Source organism: Gossypium hirsutum, chromosome D13 (genome assembly GCF_007990345.1).
Source record: "Gossypium hirsutum isolate 1008001.06 chromosome D13, Gossypium_hirsutum_v2.1, whole genome shotgun sequence".
In the NCBI taxonomy this organism is placed as follows: Eukaryota; Viridiplantae; Streptophyta; class Magnoliopsida; order Malvales; family Malvaceae; genus Gossypium; species Gossypium hirsutum.
In genome coordinates, this window is record NC_053449.1 from 31,826,418 (window position 1) to 31,851,240 (window position 24,823).

General features: G+C 33.1%; 1 protein-coding gene across 5 annotated transcripts; it reads right to left on the reverse strand.

Moving 5' to 3' along the window:
* LOC107919976 (putative acyl-activating enzyme 19) lies at positions 1-24,171 on the reverse strand. 5 transcript variants are annotated; one of them, XM_016849434.2, is made up of 17 exons: positions 23,857-24,171; positions 22,831-23,334; positions 17,135-17,301; positions 16,100-16,303; positions 13,836-14,558; positions 12,705-13,387; positions 11,004-11,079; positions 10,817-10,903; positions 8,948-8,991; positions 7,610-7,718; positions 6,609-6,668; positions 1,657-1,741; positions 1,492-1,556; positions 1,225-1,284; positions 954-998; positions 479-591; positions 1-401 (listed from the first exon to the last, which is right to left on the reverse strand). In XM_016849434.2, the coding sequence occupies exons 1-17, from the start codon at positions 24,164-24,166 to the stop codon at positions 188-190; spliced, it is 3,549 nt and encodes a 1,182-aa protein (XP_016704923.1). In that variant the 5' UTR covers positions 24,167-24,171; the 3' UTR covers positions 1-187. The 5 variants fall into 5 exon arrangements, 4 of the variants coding, with proteins under 4 accessions (XP_016704923.1, XP_016704922.1, XP_040964762.1 ...); XM_016849433.2 differs by having other exon boundaries at positions 17,135-17,331; XM_041108828.1 differs by lacking the exon at positions 23,857-24,171 and having other exon boundaries at positions 17,135-17,331; positions 22,831-23,158; positions 23,235-23,334.
* Between the last annotated feature and the right edge of the window lie 652 nt (positions 24,172-24,823).

Consider the following 24,823-nt stretch of genomic DNA (forward strand, 5'->3'; position numbering starts at 1 on the left):
TAAATAACGATATTTTAATAATTTTTACTTCCAAATGTGAAAGGCAAAAATACTTAAATCTTAGTTTTTGCCTTTAAACAATTTTTTAACAATAGTTTTGACTCAAAAAGACGAGTGTTCTTTGTTGCTTTTGCAGTGAAAAAACACTTTTGGCTTTCCCACCACAACGAAGAATGCACCCTAAATTTCAAGTTTCCACAGCAATGCAGTGCAAATAATCATCCCTGCAACCAACAAAAATTCTGCCTCCAATAATCACAGGTGATGAAAACACATCCCCCTCCAGCTTAAGCGTTGCAAATTTCTGCACCACATATTTTTTTCGATGATCTCCGGTCCCTTCGTCCAAGTTGATTCGAAACAAAAATATGCCTCCAGAGCTAGTACAAACACAAACCAATCTGCAAGATAAATCATATGAATTTGTTTAAAAAGAAATGTTTGCAATCATCTTATAGCATTCAAGCAGTTTGTTTACCTGTCAACTGAAATGGAGGGATCATTTGAAACCAACTGTAAGTTCTCATCAACATAAGCAGACGCGGTGATTGGATCTCCAACATTCACTTCCCAGAGCAGTTCACCTTTCTCCTGAAGAGAACAAAAGATATAGTCTCAACAGAAGTAAAAGAGAATAGTATACTTCAACTCAGAATGGCTTTTGGATGAAACTTCAGACTTTTAGGGTTTTGCATGGTTCACTTCAATGTTAAGATTAATGGCTTTGAGGAAAAACAAAGTACTAGAAGTTGTGAATCAATTCAATTGAGATGGAGCACTAATTATCATTTGATTGGCACGACCAAGTGATTTTCAGGCACTTTTAGCTGGCAATCTGGCATGAGCTTGAATTTTCAAGTCATAGCAGAAAAGCATAAAAGAATGACCAGTAAATCGTGGTGAAAACATATTTCTCGTATATACACTCATACCAATTCAATTCTCCTCCTTACCATTTCAAAGGAATACACACTTCCATTTCGGGAACAGATTAGCACCTGTAGGACAAGTAGACAGAATCTCAGTCAACCATAAATATCCCATCGGATCACAAAATAAGATAAAATATAGAGAAAGTTTGAACGTTAAAACAAAGTGAATTAAAATCTCAACAGTCAATTACCGTCAAGCCAAAGAAATTGTGGCGATCATTCACCATCTAGAGTCTTAATAAGTAATAAATTTTCACCAGGTTTAATCTTAAAACTGAAAGAGATGCATTACTTGAGAAGGAAGCGCAGAAGATATGCAAGCTCCAGCAAATATTGGACCACCAGTTTTCCACTGTACTAGAAAATAGGATAATCAGCATGAAGGTGACAAAAACAGAAAAGAAAAATCACTGTGCAAGAGAAAAGTCCATAGTACAGATATAAATTGGGAACAGACCTTGGAATATTTTCTTGAGGGAGCAAAAATAATGGGCCAGCTAATTAGTCAAAACATTTTATTTTAAATTCTTAACAAATATGATGAATTTTAAGCACATACCTTCCAAACAATGCATCCACTAGAATCCAATGCAACAACATGACCATCCACCAAGCAACAAATGACTACAAAAAGACAAATAATCGATTATTTAGACGCAGCATACGGAAATAAAGATACAGTAGGGGGATCTGGATACTGATTGAAAGATAGAGAAAAATGTACCATATCCATGTGGTGAACTGACAGAAAGTGACCCAAATACTGGCACCTCAAGTTCATGTAACCACAAAGTACAAAAGGGCATTTCCTGTAATTAGAGCATAGAACATCCAAAAAGGGAAGAGTTTCACCTTGTTGGGTTTGAACATGAAGGAAATAACCACTGATAAATTCAACTAAGAAAGACCTTCAGACATACCATATCCAGGAACATAGTTTCTTAGACAAAAGTTGAAGCAAATACCAATGTTACTCAAACTCGGGTATGAGTATTGGATATAGGTACGTGTCAGACAAGGGTATGTTTAAGATTTCTAAGGTAGTGTTTAGGAATTTGGATTTTAGAATTTGGTTTGGATTTCAAAAATAGTGTAAATTGATAGTAAACTATTTAGAAATGTAACATTCATGATAATTTCTCAAATCATGTATTTGTCAGAGGCTTATTTAGTAATGAAATAGAATTTCTAAATAGATCTTTGTTGAAATATGTGAAACCCATATATTTTGGGATATATTTTAAAGTTATTTAGATAGATAAATCTTAGAATAAATCATTTGAGATATTCTAAGAATATTTTATTTTATGTTTTAGTAGTTTATTAGAATAAGAGAATTATTTTCCTTATCTTTTAGTAGTTTATTAGAATAAGGGAATTATTTTCTCAATTAAGTTATGACTCTTTTCTCTATTTAAATTCAATTGTTTAGTTAATAAAATATAGAATAGTTTTATTAAATGCTCTCTTGAAAACTTTCATGGTATTAGAGCTAGGTTATCTCTAGTAGCATCATAGTTAAAACAACCTTCATTAGATATAAAAGATCCAGAAATCAAATAGAGGAAGAAAGTTTTACCGTTGAAACAACTAATGAAAATTATGAGGGCCAAAGTTTTCTAGAAGGTCTCCATTCACTAAGGAACAACTAGAGCATCTACACAAGCTTTTTCAATCATCACAATTTCGGATGAATTCTTATCTTCCTAACTCATCCAATAATCCTTCTTCCTCCTTTGCCTAATCAGGTACTGATTTTTCTATTTTTTTTAGGTTGGGCCTTGTAAAACAAACACATGGATCGTTGATTCTGGAGCTAGTGATCACATGACTTGTAGTCATTTTCTTTTTTCAACTTACGCACCTTGTGCAGAAAATAAAAAAATCAAAGTAGCAGATGGGTCATTCTCGGCAATAACTGGGAAAGGCACTGTTAAAATTTCACCATCTTTGATTTTACATGATGTTTTACATGTGCCAAATCTAGCTTGAAATTTCATATCGGTCAGTAAATTATCCCAGTTCTCGAATTGTCATGTTATATTTGACTCCTCTATGTGTAAATTTCAAGACATAGTCTCGGGTAGGATAATTGGCAATGCTAAAGAATCTGATGGAATTTACTTTCTTGACGACGACCATCTAATTCAACCAATAGCTATTTTATGTTTAAATTCTGATTCTAATTTTGATAAGGTTATAATTTGGCATTATAGGCTTGGACATCCTCATTTTTACTATTTAAGATATTTGTTACCTGATCTATTTAAAAATAAAAGTCCTTCATATCACTGTGAATTTTGTGAATTGGCTAAATATCATCGGTCATTCTTCCCTCCTAAAAAATATAAAGCTTCCAAATCTTTTTCGTTAACTTATAGTAATGTTTGGGGACCTTCAACAGTCTCAACTTTTTCAGGAAAACGTTGGTTTGTTACATTTATGAATGATCATATTCGCATTTGTTGGGTGCTTTTATTAAAAGATAAGTCTGAAGTTAAAAATGTGTTTTAGTCTTTTTATGCTATAGTGAAAATACAATTTGGTGTGAGAATAGAAGTACTTCGGAGTGACAATAGTGGAGAATTTTTTAGTGACCAATTAGGTGTTTTCTTAACCAAACATGGTATAGTCCACCAAAGCTCTTGTACAAAAACACCACAACAAAATGGGGTTGTAGAAAGAAAAAATTGACATATATTGGAAGTAACTAGAGCCTTGATGTTCACTAGTCAGGTACCACATTATCTCTGGGGTGAAGCCTTGTTAACAACTACATATCTTATTAATAGAATGCCTAGTAAAACTCTAAACTATAGAACTCCTTTTGGTCTCTTTAAAGATAACTTTCCTAACTCTAAATTAATCATAGATTTATCCCTCCGAGTTTTTGGGTGTAGTGTTTTTGTTCATCTTCACAACCAAAGTAAACTAGATCCTAGAACAAAAAAATACGTCTTTGTCGGCTATGCTTCTAATAAAAAGGGTTACAAATGTTACGATCCAATTGATAGAAAGATTATTGTTACCATGAATATCACATTTATTGAAACGCAAACTTCCTTTGATTCTAATATTCAGGGAGGGAATTATAGTAAGGAAGATTCTATAATTGATCAATAAAATGCTAAGAATATACAACATAAGGATTCTAATAATGGGGATGGTGCATTTATGATTAACACAGAAATTAATGATGTTAATGTTGTTAATGAAAAATAGTATGAAGGTGTAGAGTCTGATAATGAGAATAAAGAACAAACAAAGGAGTTAATTGTTTACTCAAGAAGAAATCGAAATCAAGAAAGTGGAATCCACCAGATTCATCACCAAGAATCCAACGTGCAAGATCTTGTCAAAAGTCCAAATAAAGCTCATAATCCAACCAATGAATTTTCTGATTTAGATATTCCAATTGCTAAAAGAAAAGGTGTTAGAAATGTTGTCAAATATCCCATGTCTAACTTTGTGTCCTATAAAGCCTTATCTTCGACATTCTCAACCTTTGTTTCGTGTCTTGATGCTGTGAAAATACCCAAAAATGTGAAAGATGCTTTACAAGTTCCTGAGTGGAAGGAGGCTATTTTAGAGGAGATGTGCAATCTTGAAAAAAATGGTACATGGAAAACAGTGGAATTACCTGTAGGGAAGAAAATTGTGGGCTGTAAATGGTGTTCACAACCAAATTCAAACCGGATAGATCTTTAGACAGATACAAAGCTCGACTGGTGGCTAAAGGATACACTCAAACATACGGGATAGATTATCTTGAAACATCTGCTCCAGTAGCCAAATTAAATTATGTTATCAATTGCTGTTAATCTCGATTGGTCCTTACAATAACTAGATGTGAAGAATACTTTCCTAAATAGGAAACTTGAAGAAGAAGTTTACATGGATCCTCCTCCAGGTTTTGAATAAAAATTTGGAACTCGAGTCTGTACGCTCAGGAAATCTTTGTATGGTCTAAAACTGTCTCCTCGAGCTTGGTTTGAATGGTTCACTCAAATTGTTAAAAAATAAGGTTACTCACAAGGACAAGCTGATCACACAATGTTCTATCAACACTCACAAAGAGGTAGAATAGCAATTATTATAGTTTATGTCGATAATATCATTTTTACAGGAGATGATGTGGATGAATAAGGCGTCTCAAGAAGCATCTAGCATTAGAGTTTAAGATCAAAGAATTGGGTCCTTTGAAATACTTTCTTGGAATGGAAGTTGCTCGATCAAAGAAGGGTCTTGTGGTCTCTCAGAAAAAATATGTGATTGATCTTTTAAAAGAGGCTGGGATGAGTGGTTACCGCCCAGCTGACACACCAATTGATCCAAATGTAAAATTCGAAAATAAAAAAGGTCAATTAGTTGATAAAAGGCAGTACCAAAGATTAGTCGGTAAGTTAATTTACTTATCACATACAAGACCAGACAAAGCTTTTGCAGTGTGCTTAGTGAGTCAATTTATGCACTTTCCAATAGAGAAACATGAAGAAACAGTGTTTCGAATTCTAGGATACTTGAAGAGTTCACCTGGAAAGGGCTCATTCTTCAAAAAATCGGAACAAAGAGGAATTGAAGCTTATACAGATGCAAACTGGGCAGACTCAATAACAGATAGAAGATTTACATCAGGATATTGTACATTTGTTTGGGGAAACCTCGTGACTTGGCAAAGCAAAAAACAAAATGTTGTAGTAAGAAGTAGTGCAGAGGCTGAGTTTAAATCAATGGCTCAAGAAATTTGTGAAATGATGTGGTTAAAAAGAATTATGGAAAAGCTGAGGAAACCAATAACTTCACCACTGAAGTTGTACTATAATAGCAAAGCTGCCATTAATATTGCTCACAACCCAGTCCAACATGATAGAACTAAACATGTTGAGATTGATAGACACTTTATCAAGGAAAAGCTTGAAGAAGGCCAAGTGTGCATGCCGCTTGTTCCTTCAAAACAACAAATTGCTGACATACTCACCAAAAAGCTCTCTAAGACAAGCTTTGATTTTCTTGTAAGCAAGTTGAGCATGATTGATATATATGCATCAACTTGAGGGAGGGTGTTGAAATATGTGAAACCCATATATTTTGGAATATATTTTAAAATTATTTAGGTAGATAAATCTTAGAATAAATCATTTGAGATATTCTAAGAATATTTTATTTTATCTTTTAGTAGTTTACTAAAAAAAGGGAATTATTTTCCTTATCTTTTAGTAGTTTATTTGAATAAGAAAATTATTTTCCTAATTAGGTTATGACTCTTTTCTCTATTTAAATTCAATTGTTTAGTTAATAAAATACAGAACAGTTTTATTAAATGCTCTCTTAAAAACTTTCAATCTTTTTTTTGACAAATCATGTTTTTATACCTTTCAAACATATATTATATTAAATTCCAACTAATTTGTCCATAATATATACATTTCATTCTTATCATTTACATAATAATGAAATCCAAATTCAAATTTGAAAATTCATGTTCCCAAATGGAGCATAAGGGTTTTTTTTTTCTATGTATTCAGACAGTCCCATACCCATATTCAAAAATATTCTAGATGAGGATGCCGGACATAGGAACTTCAAGAAAAATGAAGACTCGTAGAAATATAGGCAAATACACATTGTGAGAATGTAACGTTTTATTCCAAATAACAATGTCACAAATAGTTGTACCTTAATTGATATAGCTGTCACACGGCCACTAGTAGATGCTGCATAAAGTGCACCATGTGTCTATTGGAACATAAACCACAAAGTACATCAAGTGATGATAAACAACTCGGCTAGAGTGATTTACTTGAAAGCTATTCATAACATGTACAACCATAGGTAAGGAGAAGAAAATGCAATCTATCATACTTCAGATTCTATTAGTCACACAATACAGTTAGACTAGTAATCCAAATTCTATTTGATTTTGGTACAAGCTCTATACATGATGATTATCCATTTGAAAACAGCCAATAAGCTACTTAGACCAGTACACTGCTAACACCTCCCAGCCATGTTAGTTTTACCTTCAAAGAACCTCTCTAGATGGCTGAATTCGGGATAATTCCAACAATAAGCTTTATGCCCTTAGTGCTCTGTGTTTTCCATGAGACAACACATGAATGTTTTTATGCCTAAGATCATAGACAACTAGAATCTTGCAAAACCCTTTATTAAATAACCATAGCCCAATTATTCAGTCCTAGCCTAGGAGCTTTTAGCTGATTTACTTTAATCAGAGCTGAATTTGAATATATCCTAGCATCTCACTTGGAATCAAACATGTCCTGTATTGGTTATTTAGTTTGTTTCAGGGCTCTATGCTGTCCCTCATCACTCTAAGCCAATAATAAATTCCCAAAAGAAACCTATAATCTAAGATCAAATCCCCAATATTCATTAGAAAACTTATGATACAATCTATTAAATTTCTATTGAGTGAAATTACCCAGAGATTAAACAGACATGTCAGAAACCAACAGGATGATATACAAAGAAATAAAACAAGGATGCAATGCAAGGCACAAAGATCGATAAATAAGAAAAGAAATTAAAAAAAAAAACAGCATTTGAGCACAGAAAGTACATTGCGCTGTTAGAAAGAATTCAATATATACTTGAAAACAGTTCCATCGGCCAAATGAGATTAAAGGTTCAGTATATACTTGAAAGAAAAATCTCACCTCATCAATTGCAGGTGACCCAAAAATGCTACCACCACAAGGAAGCGTATATACACAGCACTTATTTCTATAATCAAGAGCATACAAGTTATGGTCATGTGATCCACACCTGCATATAATTCTTCCAGAGATTAGATCATGTAAATAGGTCATCAAAACTTGAAGGGGGAAGGAGGGGGGTATTGACTTAATTTGGAAATGTAAAATGATAAAGAATTTCCAATAATTGACATGTTGATGGTAATGACAGAAAAGATATGTTCATAGTGTCAGTTATAATATGGTTATCAATACAATAATGCATAACGCAATGCATCAGAAATCAGAATAACTGATAATCATGTGCCAGTAGTGATAACTTTGTAGCCATTACCGAACATAGAGGAACAGCAATCCAATAAAATGATTCATTGGACCGGGTTTCATGAAGTTCTACCACTGGAAGTAGCAAGCAACATGCATTCCATCTAACTAGAGAATGGAACACAGATTATTGACTTTTAAACTGATTTTAGAATCCATATGATAAACATGGCATCACTTTTACTATAAAAGCAAACCTGTCACTCAACCCTATACAAGCAACAACCAATAACAATCTCTCTTATGTTTAAAGCTGAAGAGAGAGGAACTTCTTACAACTACCTTCCAATTATTTACCATATGGTAAGAACCCAAGTCCCAGATATATATTTTGTCTACGACCCCAGCCATGATAATCATCCTAGAAAAATGGGTACTTTTTCCTAACAAATCACTATATTATTAATCTAAGTAGATGCTGACATCCAAAATTTTCAGAAACATAGCTTCTTCACATCATCTAGAATTACTAGGAAAAATACATGCACATCATATGCAAAATAACAAGGACATCCAAGTTTTAGATCATCACAAAATCCATATTGATCACGAAGATCAATTCTTAAACAAATCAGTGATCCTTACTAACCGTCACCGCCAACAACAACAAATGGATATAGTACTAGCAACAAGCCCTTTAAATACTTGCAACCAAATCAAAATATGACTAAGTTGTCACCCATTAGCAAAGAGAAAATTATAAAATCCAAGTATCAAAACCACAAAAAAAAATAAATATTTTATGCTTCCCAGAAGTTGGTTGACAATCTGAATGCAGACACTAATGTCGGTAAATACTGTTACCAATCCAGCTCAATTTCATGATAAAAAAACATGGTACAGATCCATGCTCATCTGATGCAAAGGAGAACCATAATCTTGAAAATGAGCTTAAGAAACATTGAGCAATTATAAGAAATAGAACAAAAAAAGCAGCATGAAGATAAAAACATTCATGAACGGAGAAACTCTTACCAGATCAATCCCCTATGTGCATGCACAATTGGCTGGCATTTCACCTACAAACATTCACAACAGAAAAGTTCAACATGAATAATAGCATCAAGCAAGGAAATAAAATGTTTACTGCAAAGTAGAAAGATTACCAGGAAATGTTTTACAAGGGACCCTATAAAGATGGTATTGATTCTTAGGGATGGAATGTGAGATTAACATTTCAATAAGAAGGCAGTCAGGTGAGAGAGGGAAAAACAGAGAAGCAAAAATACTGCAGCTGTAATTAAATGTTAATGTTATTTTTAATCAAATCCTATAGAGAAATGATGAAAGTTAAAACACTCCAAATTGCTAAAAAATACTTATCACCACCATATATATAAGCTCATTAATGCAAAAGGCATTCCAAATCAACAAGACTTAACATCAAAGCCTCACTTAATAGTGAACCTTCACTTCTGGAGATTATTAAGGATGATCATCATCGAAGCCTCACTTCTCGAATTTTTGACATCCAGACAAACGGGATTATTAAGGAATAAACCATCAAGTCTCATTTAACTTGCCTAATCAGCACAATCTGAGTTATGACCTTGGTTTGTGTTATGAATGGAAAGAATCAATAGAATCAAGGCAAGAATCAAGGATGCAATCAAGATCTCACAATTTAAGGCAACAACATAAAATAATAAAGGGATTAGAATCCCTATTATATGTATTACCTAAATTAGTAAGCCTAGCTTTGTTATTTGAACAGCAAAATGAAATGAAAGAGTAAGAAGAAAATTATTAAAGTTTGAGATAGGCAGCTCTCTCTCTTTTAGCTCCAGCCTCCAAGGTTGGTAGCCCACTTTGAATAGCAGTCTCTCTTTACAATTCTCTCACCATAGGTTCTCATAGAAAATCCAATCCAAATCATCCTGTGACTAGATCCCTATCTAAGGCTTATTACAATTTGGCCTCAGAGCCAGGTTCCAGGGAAGATCCAAGCAACCAAAAGAATCAAATTATGAAGATGATAAAGCTCATGTTGGGAAGCGCTGCCTTGACTGATAACAGGCTGCACTTGCTTTGTTGATCGTTCAAATTGATAGTCTATCCCAAAGTCAGGAAGCGCTGTCAAGCCAAAGGCTTGAACAAGAAACAGTAACAGCAAGGCGCCAGTGCTTGCACAACCAGAATATTAGGGGGACAATCAAACAGCAGCTTTGTTCCTCGATATGCAAAGCTTTGTTCCTAGCGTTGTTATTCAAACAGCAAAGTGGAATGGAAAGAGTAAGTAGAAAATTATTCAAGTTTGAGAGAGGAAGCTCTCCCTCTTTGAGATCCAAGGTTGGTATCCCCTTTTCAAGTGCTCCAGTAAAGTCCACCCAACCCTGAATACTCCACAGAACTCTTCCCATTTTGAGCTTGAAAATCAAAAGAATACACCAACAAGGTCTTGCATAATTGCATCTAATATTTCAAGAGCCAACAAGATAGCATTGACCTATTCCTTTACCATCTATTGAATCCCGGTGTCGTTAAAAAATTAAATTGGCTAAAGTTTGAAGCCAATGAATAAGAAACCTTAGAAAATTTCCACATATGTAAAAAACAGTACAGTAAAAGAACATATTATAAAGTCATATCTACAATATAATCAAATGCATTTAATTCTTCTTTTCAGAACAATATATTCTTGGATAAGTAAAAATAAACAAAGATTTAAATGAAAACTGAAAACATTAAATGTCTCAAACAGGATACCAAATAGATCTAAAAGCTAACAGATTAACCTGCTCAACACTCTAAAGTGCTCAGAAAACTTATTTCCTGATCAATGCACATCTATCTCTAACACAAGAAAACTTTGTACAACGTGGTAAAGCTTTTTAAACCACATACCTCGCCAGATGTATGGAAAGTCCAACAGATGTTGCCATTTAAAAGCTCAAGAAAATATATGTTCCCATCATAGCAACCTACAACCACCTATGGACATAAAGTATCCAGGAAATAGAAACAATAGTTACTTGCTTGGCTGCAAAAGGAATCTATATAGTGAAGGCAACAGAGAAGAAATGATGAACACCTGAGAGAAGTCTGCTACAATTGCTGCAGAACCTTCAACTCGTCCTTGCAGTTTGGTTTCCCACTGGATAAAACCACTAAACCAGATTAAGTAGTAATAAACTGGTCGAGGTAGAACACGAAAAAAATTGAGGAAAAATGTTCAGGATATTTCATGCATAATTAAATTCCTCTAGACTTTAACTGCATCACCCTAATGATTAAATTTCTTCCCCATCTCTTAGTCATCTGGCAAATTTTACTGCAAAGATGTCAGATAGGTTGCCAATAAAGAAGATGGAATGAGATAAATCAACAAGTGCTAGATGATGAATAATATTATAGTTAGCCTCAATTCAGAATTGGATAGTCTGCTTTATCATCGCTAAAGAATTGGCAATATAAGATATGTGTAATTTTGTATATTGTTAGACAAAACATATATAAAAATTAGGAAATACCAATAGCCTATGTTACTGGGAATGGCCCATGAAATGCCATATTCCCATACCACAAGAACATATTATAAAGACGTATCTACAATATAAAGCCAACATGAAAATGTTTAATTTTTCCTAAACTTTTTCCATATATTTGGAGGGTCCTTGAAAGGTCATATTCCCATACCTCTGGTTGAATATGCTGTACATGGATACTTAATTTAAGTAGTCAGAGCAACATAGTGTAACAGGCCAAAGTTTGAATAATGGAACATTGGGGCTTGTAGCCATTGGAGCTTGCGAGAATTGGCTGGAAAGTTGTTAAGTCAGGCTGAGTCTAGAGTGGTCGGTGTCTAGCAATGTCATTTTGTTATTTTGTTACTTTGGTAGTTTTACTTTTTCCTTTCTGATATAATTAGTTGTTACAATTACTCGTTTCTGGATTCCAAGGGACCAGGACGGGAGGTCACTTTCATGTCTAAGACAGCACCTCAGAATAATTACGAATGAATTAACATTGGATTCCTTCTCTCTCTCTTCTTCCATTATACATGTGATGCAAAAATCCAAACTTCAGGCCACGAACTATATTTAGTCCATAAAAAAATGATTCCTTATCCTTTAACTTTCAAGAGCATTTTGATGATGAATAAAACCAGCAGCAGCAGAAGTCAAGCATGAAGCTCTTGTTACTAAGGAAACCAAAGATCCAATAAGAGAGAGACAACAATTTTAGCCAAATAAATCTCAATAATTGTTCACAGTGATGAGCTTCCAATGAGAGAGAGAGAGAGAACAATTTTTAGCCAAATAAAACCAGCTAACTGTTAGTGAACTGACGCACCAAGTTGATGAAATAAAACACACAGACATACAAAAAGAATGTTGAAGTTGAGTATGTACATTCATATTTCAGATATCCAATTTACATATAGTCCCTTCATCACTTCCACATTTCTAATTTTCAGTTTTAACAATGAAATTTGACGTTCATATGGTTAAATGGCTACACGTAAACTTAAACAATTATTTCCATTAGCCAGAATGACCACAGCAAAACCATATACATTAATTTTTCGGAAAAGGAAATATGCTAATTGCATATATCTACATCTAGAGCTGAAATGAAATACTGTAACAGCAAAAATAAATTCAATTTGGTCTTCATTAGTTGATGCTAATAACAAAGAATCAAGTACGAAATGAAGTCGAAAAGATGTTCAACTGAGTCAATAAAGCTTAATTCATTAGTTTTCTCTAAGGGATTAAGGTGAGATCCATACCTTTTGGCGTTAATGCAGAGGAACTTGTATGAGTGCGATCCAATAAATAAATAAATATCAGAATCATTGAACACAACAAGTGGTGAGGCATCAACACATGCCTCCATGTTAACTTTCCACAGTTCTTGCATATATCCTGTTCTAGTTCTTGAAACTTCCACTAACTGAGCTTGCCAGGTACCATTGACCACCTGTCCACCTTCATGCATAACCTTGTTGCAGTGACTAAATGAAAATGAGTCGCGCATTGGTGCAGAGTTCCATGGATATCCACAGAACAAATCAATGGGCTCCAGAACATAATATTTATTTAAATCGACCTTCAAACGTTTAGACTGATCAGCTTGATCATCATTCCTTTCATGAGGCATCAATGACAAATGTCCTTGTAGCTTTGAGCCAAGGGGATCAGGAGTTTCAGATTCAGGAAAAGAAAATCGATTCACCTTGTCTGGTTCAATTGTTGATTCTGGGATATCATTGACTCCAAATTTTGTATTATTTAATACATTTTTCTCTAGGAGGGAAATTACGAGCTTAGCTGGAGTTGAAAAGGTATACAGCAATCTCATATCAATCCCAAGATTATGAGAAACATGTGCTGCAGTGATGGAGTTACCACCTATCATAAAGAAATCATCATCATCTGAAACATCTTCCACCATTAAAGCGTCACAAATAGCCTGCAATATATTCATAAAAAATAAGCTTAATTCTTCTCAACACAGCACATTGAATAAAAGCCAAAAGTATTTCCAAGCATTCTATATTACTTTCTTAATCCATGCATCATAACTAGTAAGACTTCAAGTTTCATCATATTTTTCTTTTGAAATCATTAACTCCTTCACCCAATATTAGTTCTTTACCTCCTCCCCCCCCCCAAAAAAAAAAAAGAAGAAGAAGAAACAAAGTGTATGCTTAGTCTAAATCATTAAATTAATCTCCATAAGAAAATTTGCAATTGAATCTCTACATTAGATTGCTGCTATAGTTTCAATACCGCCATGGTGCAACCTTCCAATAATTCCTCCAGATATGGTAACTAAAAGAAGAAACTAAGGACATCATGGTGTCACACAAAAAAAGGAAATTAAAAAAAAAAAGACGGAGAATAAAAACAGAGGAAACCTTTTTTATAATTTGCATGAGATTGCTAGCCCCAATGTCACCTATCTCATCCTTAACATGACTGATGGAGAATATTGAGTCTGTCAACTGTGCATAGTCTACTTTTCCACTGGCAGACATTGGCAATGATTCCAAAAAAACATAGCTACTAGGAACCATCACTGAAGGAAATTTATTGATCATCGAGTTTCTGATGGATGTTTTAACTATTTCAGCAGACTTTACCTTCTCTTTTAATGATATGAATGCTACAATGAATTCATTGTCTCCCTGGTCCTTTTGAGAAATAACAGAAGCATCAACAACATCATTATGCCCCCTTAATGTATCTTCTAACTCTTCTAAAGCAATGCGTTGGCCATTAACTTTTATGGTACGGTCCTTTCTCCCCAGGAAAACCAAGTCACCACTTGATAACAGGTGAGCAAAATCACCAGTCCTAAAATATATCTGACCTCCACACTCCACCATAGAACACTTGCAAATTGAATTCTGGTGCAACTTTGCATTGTTCAAAGGTATAATAGCATTTTCAAAAAGGTAACCAGTAGAAACACATACACCTCTAACGCATATTTCTCCAACATTAGAATTACCGGTTTCACCAATAAGTACAGTACTGCATTTAGAAATAGGCAAACCAATTGGAACACTTGTTAGTTTCTCCATCTCCAAAATCGAAGGCAACCCCTTGCAGTCAAAATATAAACAATCTCCAGATACCTTAAGTCACAAGTTCAGATGTTAGCAAACGAAAAAAAATGCTGCAGAAGTAGTTACTATGATGATAATAATGAATAGGGGACAATAAACATAGTTCCTTAAGGATTGACCTTAATTACAAATGACACTAGTATGATAAACCTACCATAACATCTATGTTAGCTTTTTGTCTGAATGCATTCAAAGCAATTTTCTTTCCAGATGATCCCTCTAGAAGAGTGGGATTAGAATAGAAATTCTTTTCTGGTTACTGCCTTCTCTATTTCTATCTAAGAATCCTTAGGAAAAGCATTATGTCAAACCAAAGTTATAGTTTAATAGCTATTTTGCTTCAATCTATCTTATCAATGAAAAAAAATGAAGATTTAATCATGTTTAGAAATACCGTTTTCTACCTTTACCTATGGATCTTTTCCTCATTCAATTGGAAAAAGCAGAGATGAGCATATCTATAGTTTGTTTATCTAATAAAATTATTTCTTAAAGTGATAATAGCACTAATAAAGATTATATACGAGTGCATGAAAAGTGAAAACCCAAAGGTCCCGTGAAACTTATTCAAGAGCCTATAAACTCTGGGGATATTGGTATATCTAATATTAACACTAAAAAGTTGCGAAAAACAAGATGGTATAAGGGGGAGCCGGGGTGGAAATCTTTAGAGATCCATGAAACTCAAAAATAATTTCATCTAAATTGTAAAATAAAAAATTTAAACTCATAAAAACAAAATTCAGCACCAAAGAACAAGAAAAAAAATACAACTCAACATTCTTTGAAGGCTACAAGCATGGCAAGCAAGACTAGTACTCAAATTCTTTCTTCTCACTATGGTCTGCTTCATCCATGTTTCTCTTTCTTATAAATGCCACATAACAAAATTTGAAGCGAATAGACAAATAAGAAGAGAAGTAAATTCATAAAATAACTTCTTTGCTTGATGAGTTGGTGTCAAAAAAAGAAAAGACAAAAAAAAAAAAAACTCTCTTCAGCGGTTTGTCTTGGTTGAGAAGAGAGCACGTAGAGAAGAAAACATTGATGAAGACTGGTTTTAGCAATATGATAATTTTCTAATTTCCATTAACAATGTTTACATTTGTGATAATTTTCTAATTTCCATTAACAATGTTTACATTTTTAGGCTAGGGTGTAGTTTCCTATAACTAATGTCTTCTATAATTTTATAGCTAAATATTGAGGATCTCTATGTAATTATAGTGACAGGACCAGTTCATTCTTATAATTTGTTATTATTAGCACGTCAATTTAGGTGGAAAAATAACTGATAAAGGGGAAAAGATAAAAAGAATACCCAAGGGGTCTTTGGCAACCTACAAAAGAGGAAATATAACGATCTTCTCCCTCAATAATCAAAGTACAATTAAATGTAACAAATTCATAGAGACAGAGACCGAAAGACCATGAAGATGCATGCAGGATTTAAGTAGAAGATTAAAATTATCAATTCCTCAAAAACTTCTAGAGCCAGACATCATGAATTAATCCGCTATAGTAGAAATAACCTAAAATGAAAAAAATACCTCTGTGCTCCCATACAAATTCAGAATAGAGGTTTTGGGTAACAAATTGGAAAGCACGTTCCACAAGGATAAGGGTAGGACTTCACCACTTAGAACTAACAACTTCAGAGAACTTGAAATACGAATATCATGTTGACTTTGCATGGCAGGAAGGATCATCCTCATAAGTGACGGAACAGCTGTGAGCCTATTAATGCTGTATGCCTACAACAGCAGTGCAAAATACTATTAGCAAATAAGCTAAAAAATCACTAACATTTTGATTGGCTAACAAGGAGGTAAATGGAAACATTTACATATCACATCCAGAGCCGAGTAGAGCAGTCATTCAGTAAAGGACATCTTACATGACAAAGTTTCTTAAAGCAGAAACTCCACAAGATTCACATCCAAACCCTGTGAATATTATTCCAGGTTTCTCTGTTCTAACAAAATTTGATTCAAAATATTCATTGGGGACCCAGAAGAAGCTGTCCATTTTCTTCTTGACATGATTTTCTAGATCACATTCTCAGGGTAATTTTTTTTCTGAATTATGTCTCTAGTTACTCCATACATTTCCATATTCTCTCAATTTTTTATCAATCTCATTCTTCACTTCCATGCACATATTTCATGTAGTAAATCTTTTAATGAGTTTATATTTATAAGAAAATATATACAAGAATTCAAGCATAACTTAAGATCATTCAATTTCACCAAATCATAAATGCCTCTAACAAGCTACTGACAGCTGACAGCTCAAATAAATAGATTTCAACCACCCTGCCCACTAGTTTCAAGCTATAGACAGCTGAATGAATTACAAGTCCTAAGTTGTGAAAACGATAACAAATTTGCAGCCAAGACCAGAATTAAATTGCCATGTTAGACATCTAAATAACCATTGACCATAACAAAAAACAACAGCAAAAGTTTTAATCATTCAATTCTGACTTAATAACTTTTTGCTGTATTTCAAGAAGTGCAGCCAAAACAATGTGAATTCAACTTAAGAAAACATGGAGGACAATAAGTAATGTATGAAAAGATTACCTGGAGAAAATCAATGATAGAAAAAACATTTTGTTTTAACTCAGTGAAAGGAGGTATGACCAGCGTACAAGCAGTAAGAGCAGCAATAAGAAATTCTTGCAGATGATCAATAAAGCTTATTGATGTCTTGAATAACAAAAGTTCCTCTCCTTGCATGGGATACAATTCTTGCATCCACAGAAAGCGATTTAAAAGACCTTAAAAAGGTAGAGGAGGTTGCATCATCAAAATGAACTTCGCATGCAAAAGCAATAATAAGACAACTGGCCTAAAAAAACAGAAAAACTAACTCAGGATGTCAAACAGGCATTGATCAGGAGAGAAAGTATCATTTACAGCTAAATACAAACCCTTTATAACCTGACTTTGTTGTTTATCTCTCTTAAACAAACCCGACGCAGGAGCTTTATTTCTATTATAACATTTTATTATTTCAGTTTTATTTTATAATATGTATTTTAAGTGTTAGATATATTATAGATGGTTAGGGTTATTAGTTAACTTAGGACTTAAATCCAACGCTAGGAATAAAACATTATTTGCAAGAAAGCCTAGAAACTTTACTTGCAAAAAAGAAAGCCTATATAAATAAGTTGTAGGCTTTACAACCATATTATTCTCATTATTTTTCTTAGAGAAGATAAAGAAACTAGAGGTTTTTTTAAAACCTAAGTTTTTTGGAGTTCCAACTTTCTAACTAGTTTTACCATCCTACTTCTCTTGTTTGCTACTGTTTTCTCCCTTAAACCACATCAATTTTGGCATCATAACCTAATTAGATCCTAGGGTTTAAAGTAGAGTTTGCTTTAAGACATGGTCAGACAATCTAGAGGTCAAGGAAGAGGAAGTCAAAATCAAGAAACAGAATTGGCTACAATACGAGGTGAGATTGAAGAAATGTAGGTGCAGTTTACGCTTGGCTGCAACAAGAACAAGAAGGAACTTTGATGGAGATTCTAGAAGGTGCCTACAACCAAATTAACATATCAGAAGATAGCGTAGCTAATAAATCTGATTTTGGTAAGAAAGAAAACCCCTTTCATGATGCTGGACACGTAAACCTTACAGTACAAGCTGGACTGAAAGAGTAGTTAGCACATGTCGTCGAATTAAATGAGGATCAAATTAAGGTTGAGGTTGTTGATTTTCTTGGAAAGATAGATTCATGCATAAGAGCCAAACTATGATTTGTTAAATCCTATTTATGATGAGTATCCAAAAAAAAATTGAGGTAGAATCCTTCATTGTTTTTGATGTGTTGGCAACAAAACCAATAGTGGGAGAGAAGTCTAGCGTTGTGGTAGATGCACTTAGCTAACAATCTTCACAAGGCATTGAGTGCTCAAGTGAAAGGTTTTTGTCTTTTTAAATAAGTTAGGGATCAGTTTGAAACTTAACCATATTTCAGCCCAAACATATTTGAGTCCCATGAGATCTCTGAAGGTGAATTAATGAGGAAGCTCGAAGATGATAATGATGAGACCCAGTCAGATATAGAAATAGATGTTCTCTTAAGTGGTGATTAGGATCATGTCAAGCATTTTAAGAAGAAGCATTACCATCGCCATACCCAACATAAAATCCAACATATGGAAGCATTCTTTCAAGAGTGGCCTCACCTGGATGATCCTTCCTTTCGTGATGTTACTATGGATGTGGATCATACTACTGTGGGGATACCTTTCTTGATTAATTGGCTGGTTTTATGGTGTGTTCAAAGTTCAATTCGAAGAGCAAATATCATCAAATCAAGTTGAGAAGTATTGATGAATGGAAGACAATTTTTAAAGATCAAAGATGACTTTTGTGATTTGTTAGAAATGCCAAATACATTTATGCAGATCATGAGTGAGGTAACTAGACCACTAGAATTGCAAAACAACATGTTGTTGTTCAAGTAGCTACTTTAAACGCAATAAGTGCTTGTGCCAAATGGCCAACTTTGTTTGATCTTGCTAAATTTGGCATCATTCATGGATTTGGTTTCCTATTTATTGTTGACATTCTTATTAACCTAGCTCAGAAAGGTCTTGCTAAAGGAAAAAGATAAGTATTCTCACACAGAGGCCAATGGCCATAGTAGAATTCAAGCATTATCTACTATTGGTGATGAAACTTGGGAACAGGGAAATAATAAAATTAAAGACATTGAAGCCTGTCAAGATGTTGCAAGACATTAGTAGGTAGTAGTAAACAAAAAAGTTTAAAATTTTTTCTAGTCATCAAGTATAAGTCGTGTCAGCAAGTGAAGATTGTTACTGTCCTAATCTTTAACATGGTTGGATTTCCCCAATTGTTGCAAGAGATAATTTTGAAAATTCTTGAATATGTTGTGACTATAGTGAATTGTGTTCTTAGATGGGAATTGTTGTCTCGATATTGCTTATCATAGCAACCAAATACATTAGAGGTATAGCTCAACATTATTCTTTTTTCGTAAGGATCCTTTGATCGACAACCTAAGAAAGTCCAACGAGAAAGTAGCTGTGATAGAAGTCTTGCTAGATGATTTGAAGCAACATAATAAGTTTATTTGATGGTAATGTTAAACAATTGGAGAGGAAATCGAATTGTAACAACTTCAAACAATACTTTGACAGTAAGGGTGTTACCCAAGCTCATGGAACTAGTTCAAGGAAGTTTCCTATTTTTGAAGCTGTGGATTGGAATTGATTCTGCATATAAGAATCACAATGTTTCTATCAAACATTCACTTGAAGCTTGGTCAGGTTCACAAAGTGATTTGGGTTTGGTGGAGTTCAAAATAAAACATATTTCTTGTGATGATGCTAATAAACCTGTTCTCATATTCCTCACTATTTGGGATGACACTTCTAAGCTCCTTGACAAAATTAAAGTAAACAACTTTCATGGGAATCTTAGCAAGTTTATGATTTTTCCTCTACATAGTTTTATGCTAACCATTAATCAACTAGAAATATTTGACCTTGTTGCACCTAAAAAGCGAAAAATTATTTTGGCAACAAATATTGGTGAAAGTAACATCATAAATGATCTTTATGTTAGATTTGATACCCTAAGTGTAATATATTTATTTATATATTTGTAATTTTTTAAAACATATTGGGTAATAAAATATTTCATAAATTATATTAATATACTTTGTATAATTGTTCAAATGTGGTTTTTGCATGCAAAACAAAATAGGAGCAAATATAAGCTCACTGATTGTCTAATCTTTAAACTAATACTAAAGGATATTACGTGGTTGGATTGTAATATGAAAAGATAACTTATATTAATAGACAAACTTAAATATGTCATTAGTCTAATAAAAAATGATAAAACCAATTGAAAGACTAGTATGTCATCTATCAAGTCCAATTGTTGAGATGTCTTATCTTGGACATCGAAGTGGATGACTCCCAAAAGATATAGATATAAATGTGACTGACTGGGCTAACAGTAAATCAGACTGAACCCAAAAAAAAAAAATTCTAAATCCGTTTATTGATTTATTCACCTGTTACATTCAAAGTGTGGCATACCTTAATTTTGAATAAATGACGGACTATATACGTGACTCGTATACTTTAATATAAGTAAAAGTTTGAGTTCAAATAGATAAGTAACTGAAAACTAGTGCATTGGGCATACAACTTCTATAGCATGTAGCATCATTCACAATAGTAGAATTCGTAACATGAGATATTGGTAAATGGTATCCTCTTATTGGCGTTACATTTTTGATTAAAAATAAACGTGATCACAGATCATTCGTGTTTGTGATGGATGATTTGATTACTATTTGATAGTAACTGACTTTTTATGAAAGAAGATGTAATGATCACCATAAAATAAAATAATATTAGAAGAACAGATTTATCTCAAAGAGATTAAAAATATCCTACAAGTATAACAAACTTATAATAAGGTCATTGGACAAGCACTAATTGAGTTACTTTCGTAAAGGTATATATTTAGGAAAAGATCAATTACGATACTATAGTAGAATTATTTCATGACTAAATAAGTTTATAATTAATAGATGAAAATTTGAAACTTAATTATAAATCATTAGAGCCCTAATCGCATGCCCAATCGATCCTTTCGCTAGCTAGTTGAAATAAAAAATGAGTTACATTTTTAATCAAAATGAATAGAAATGGAAAAGTTAAAGAAATAAAAAATATTTAAAAATAAATGTGGTTTTCTTTAAATAGAAATGACTTGAAAAATGACTTTATTGCTTTTCGAAATAATAATTAATTGATGTTCGAAAATGAAAATAAATTAATTAGTCATGGTGAGTTCATTCAATGTAGAAATATTAAATATATTTTTTATAAATTCTTTTACAGTAAAATCATCATAATTTTAACGAACTAGAATCAGGTTTAGAAAATTAATTAATTAACTATAATTAATTTAACATATTTATTTCAAGAAATAAAAAAACAAGTATCGAGTTGGATTGAATTATAAAGTACTGAGTTAAAAGTCAAAAAAGTAATTGTAATTAGACTTGATACAGGAAAGGCCAAAAATCCCCTCATTTACTGCTAGAGACGACAAACATTAGTTTATTTAACTAGGGTTGCTACCCCACCTAATTATAGTTAAACTAGGAGTTTGTTTTCCTATTGGAATAGACTTCTACAATTTAACGTTTCCTATTGGAATAGACTTCTACAATTTAACGAGGGTTTCATCTCTTCTCTCTATAAATAAATAACAATAATAGAGCTAAACATACAACTTTGAGATATTGTTATCATCATTATTATTCTTTTAATTAATATAAACAAAGGCTTTTTTAAAGCCTACGTTTTCAAGAGTTCCAACTTTGTTCTAACTAATTTTAAAACCCTAACTTTCTTGTTTTTTGTTGTTTTCTCGTTTAAACCACATCAAGATTAAAGGTCACAAAGATTAACATAATTCATAAGTAAAGATATTTGGTTGGTTGACTGCGTATGGATCAAAACTTGCTCGTTGATGTTATGTTGTAGCACAAGATGAAAAGGCCCCGGAAACAATACATTTTGGCATTTTATTGCACTATGCACATGTTATCTTGCAATAATGAAGGGATTAATTAGTGAACTATACAATGATCAACCAATAACATGATAAGAAACTACAACATCTATTGTATTGACATTTATATGGGAACACAATCATGGAGCAACTTGTATTTAAATCCAAATATACAACCTCCAATTATCCTATGGTGGTTACAACCAAAATTTCTTTATTTATTTTGTTCCTTAATTCAAAAAAACACAAGCCCTCCTCATACAATCTCAAGTGGATGGTTTAAGAATTTAAGATAAAGAAAGGTAGCAAGCTAGCATTATGAACCACAAAAGATTACTCAAATCTCTCAAGACTTAGGAAGTCTCTATTAGGTTATGAGCTCTTTATAATGTTGTCTGCCAATTAGTTGCAGAAATCAAGTTTGATTTTTCCTTAAGAGACTAGTACTAGGATACGAAAGAACAGTTTTTTTTTTTTGTTAAGCTATGAAAGAACAATTATATTTTCACATGAATTCAGGTCTCTCTAGTTCAACTAGGAGCCTAGTTCCTGACCAGATTTTCTAAGAAAAAGTTATTAACAATGATAAGATGAAAGAGATAACATAGATCCATATTGTGAAACATAAACTACTTCCAGCAGTATAGTTGTACACAAACACTACGGTAGTATTCAAATCATGACAAAAAACATACCTTCTTCTGTGCCACATACACCTTTAGGCTTTCCCGTAGATCCTGAAGTGTAAATTAGATAACAAAACAATCTTTTTCTTTCATTTTCACAAGGCCATGCTAGACTTGATTGACTTTTATGCGGTTCAATACTTGCCTCCATAGAAAAGCGCATGATAGGACAACTGCAGCATTCTAAGAGCCAATCTAATTGATCAACCAGCTCACTACCACTTTTCACAAGTGAAGATCCACAAGTGACAACAAGAGCAGCATCTAAAGAATCCAAAACCGACAATATTCTATCTCTCGGCCATGCAGGATCAACAGGCAAGAAAGCCTCCCCACACTTCAAAACAGAAAGAACAGAAACTACGTATTCCACTGAAGGTGGCATAAAAAGTGCAACAATCTTTGGTACATACATATTCTCAAGGTCAGTATGTTGACAAACTCCTCGAATGAAATCCAATGAAGCTTCTGACATTTGAACAGACTGAGGATGCTTGCCATTGGAGTTATCACCTTCATTGATACAGAAAATGACCAATAAGGATTCTTAAAACACACACACACCCGCAATTCCTTCTAAAACAACAAAATACTTGTACACAACTCTTAACATTTCTAATTAATTCATGCCTTTTTTTCCTCTTGCAGTCATCATCAACATGAAATATTCAAACCCATTTCATCAAATCATATAAGAAATTAAGAATTAAGAAACAATTAAAATTCCTTTAAAAAGCATTGGTTTTTATTTCTCCTACTTTCTCTTTGATATATCAAAAGTTACCGTGAAGAAGAACCAACAAATGAAATAAAGAAATAAATATATTAAAATTCACAGAATACCAACAAACGATTGAGGAGTTTCCTCCTCTTCTTATGGACAGTATTCAAGCTGAATTATATTTGAAATCCTTTTTATTAATCAAAAAGACAAACCTTTGTAATTTATACAAATTGCACTCATTTTTCTAGTAACAAACAAACAGAATCTTAATAAACAAATTCATAACTGAAGGGGAAAAAAGAAAAAAGTACCTGAGGTTTGGGGTTTAATCAAGTAACGATCATCAGCACCATCAAGAACGGAACATATACGAAAACTGAGACATTCAACGGACGCTAAAAGGTTAGCGAAAGTGAAACACCGGTCGCCTTTATACACCGGAGGATTCCCACCGTTGATCAACTCTCTGTCAATCCGGACCTCATTAGCTGACGGGTTAGATGGTGACGCGTGGATGATGGCTATTTTGTCAGGGCTTTTGCTTGCTGCTCTGTAAAATTCATGGATTAAGCAGCAGTGCTTACGCTGCAGCGTCTCCTGCTCGCCACTCGGAAAAGCCATTTACTTTTTCCAAAGGTTTCGGATTTGAATATATAATGTCGAAATATTAATTGGACCAGGTTAACAAAAGTTGGATTGAGGAATGTAATGTGGGCTTTACCTAATTCGAGTTTTCGTTCGCATGGACCCAATATAAACCCAAAAATACCTGTGTATTTATGAAATTGCCATGAGTTGGGTCAAATTCGAACAGAAAAACTAAAAATGGTTGGATCCGGTTTAACTTTGAAATATTGTTTTGGTATTTAAAATTATTCCATAACCATATTTATGTATTTTATGATTTTCAATTAAATAAAAATTAATCTTATTGGTCAAATATCAATTTAGGTAGTTAGTAAAAATATAAATTAAATAAGGGTCAATTTAGGTAGTTAGTAAAAATATAAATTAAATAAGGGTGCATTTGTTTTACTTGTGTTTATTTTATAGTTAACAGCTTAGTCAAAGGAAAATGATTTACATGTCAACCGAAAATAAATCTCTCTCTTTTTTTTAATTGACTTACCCTTTCAAAAAAAGTAAATTAATTTTCAAAAAAGATCTCATTTATGAATAATTTTATTTTATATAAAAAATAACTTGAATCAAATCTAATATTATGATATTAATAAGAATTTTTATTTTAATTTTTAAAATATTAAAATCAAATATTGT

What these genes read in the sequence shown, in the direction of transcription:
- LOC107919976 (XM_016849433.2), bottom strand. Translation starts at nt 24,166, where the DNA reads ATGGCTTTTCCGAGTGGCGAGCAGGAGACGCTGCAGCGTAAGCACTGC. An exon ending in TGTATGTGGCACAGAAGAAG is followed by an intron (nt 17,332 to 22,830) that starts GTATGTTTTTTG and finishes TACCTTTTTAAG; the next exon opens with GTCTTTTAAATCGCTTTCTG. An exon ending in GCACATAGGGGATTGATCTG is followed by an intron (nt 7,719 to 8,947) that starts GTAAGAGTTTCT and finishes AATTATATGCAG; the next exon opens with GTGTGGATCACATGACCATA.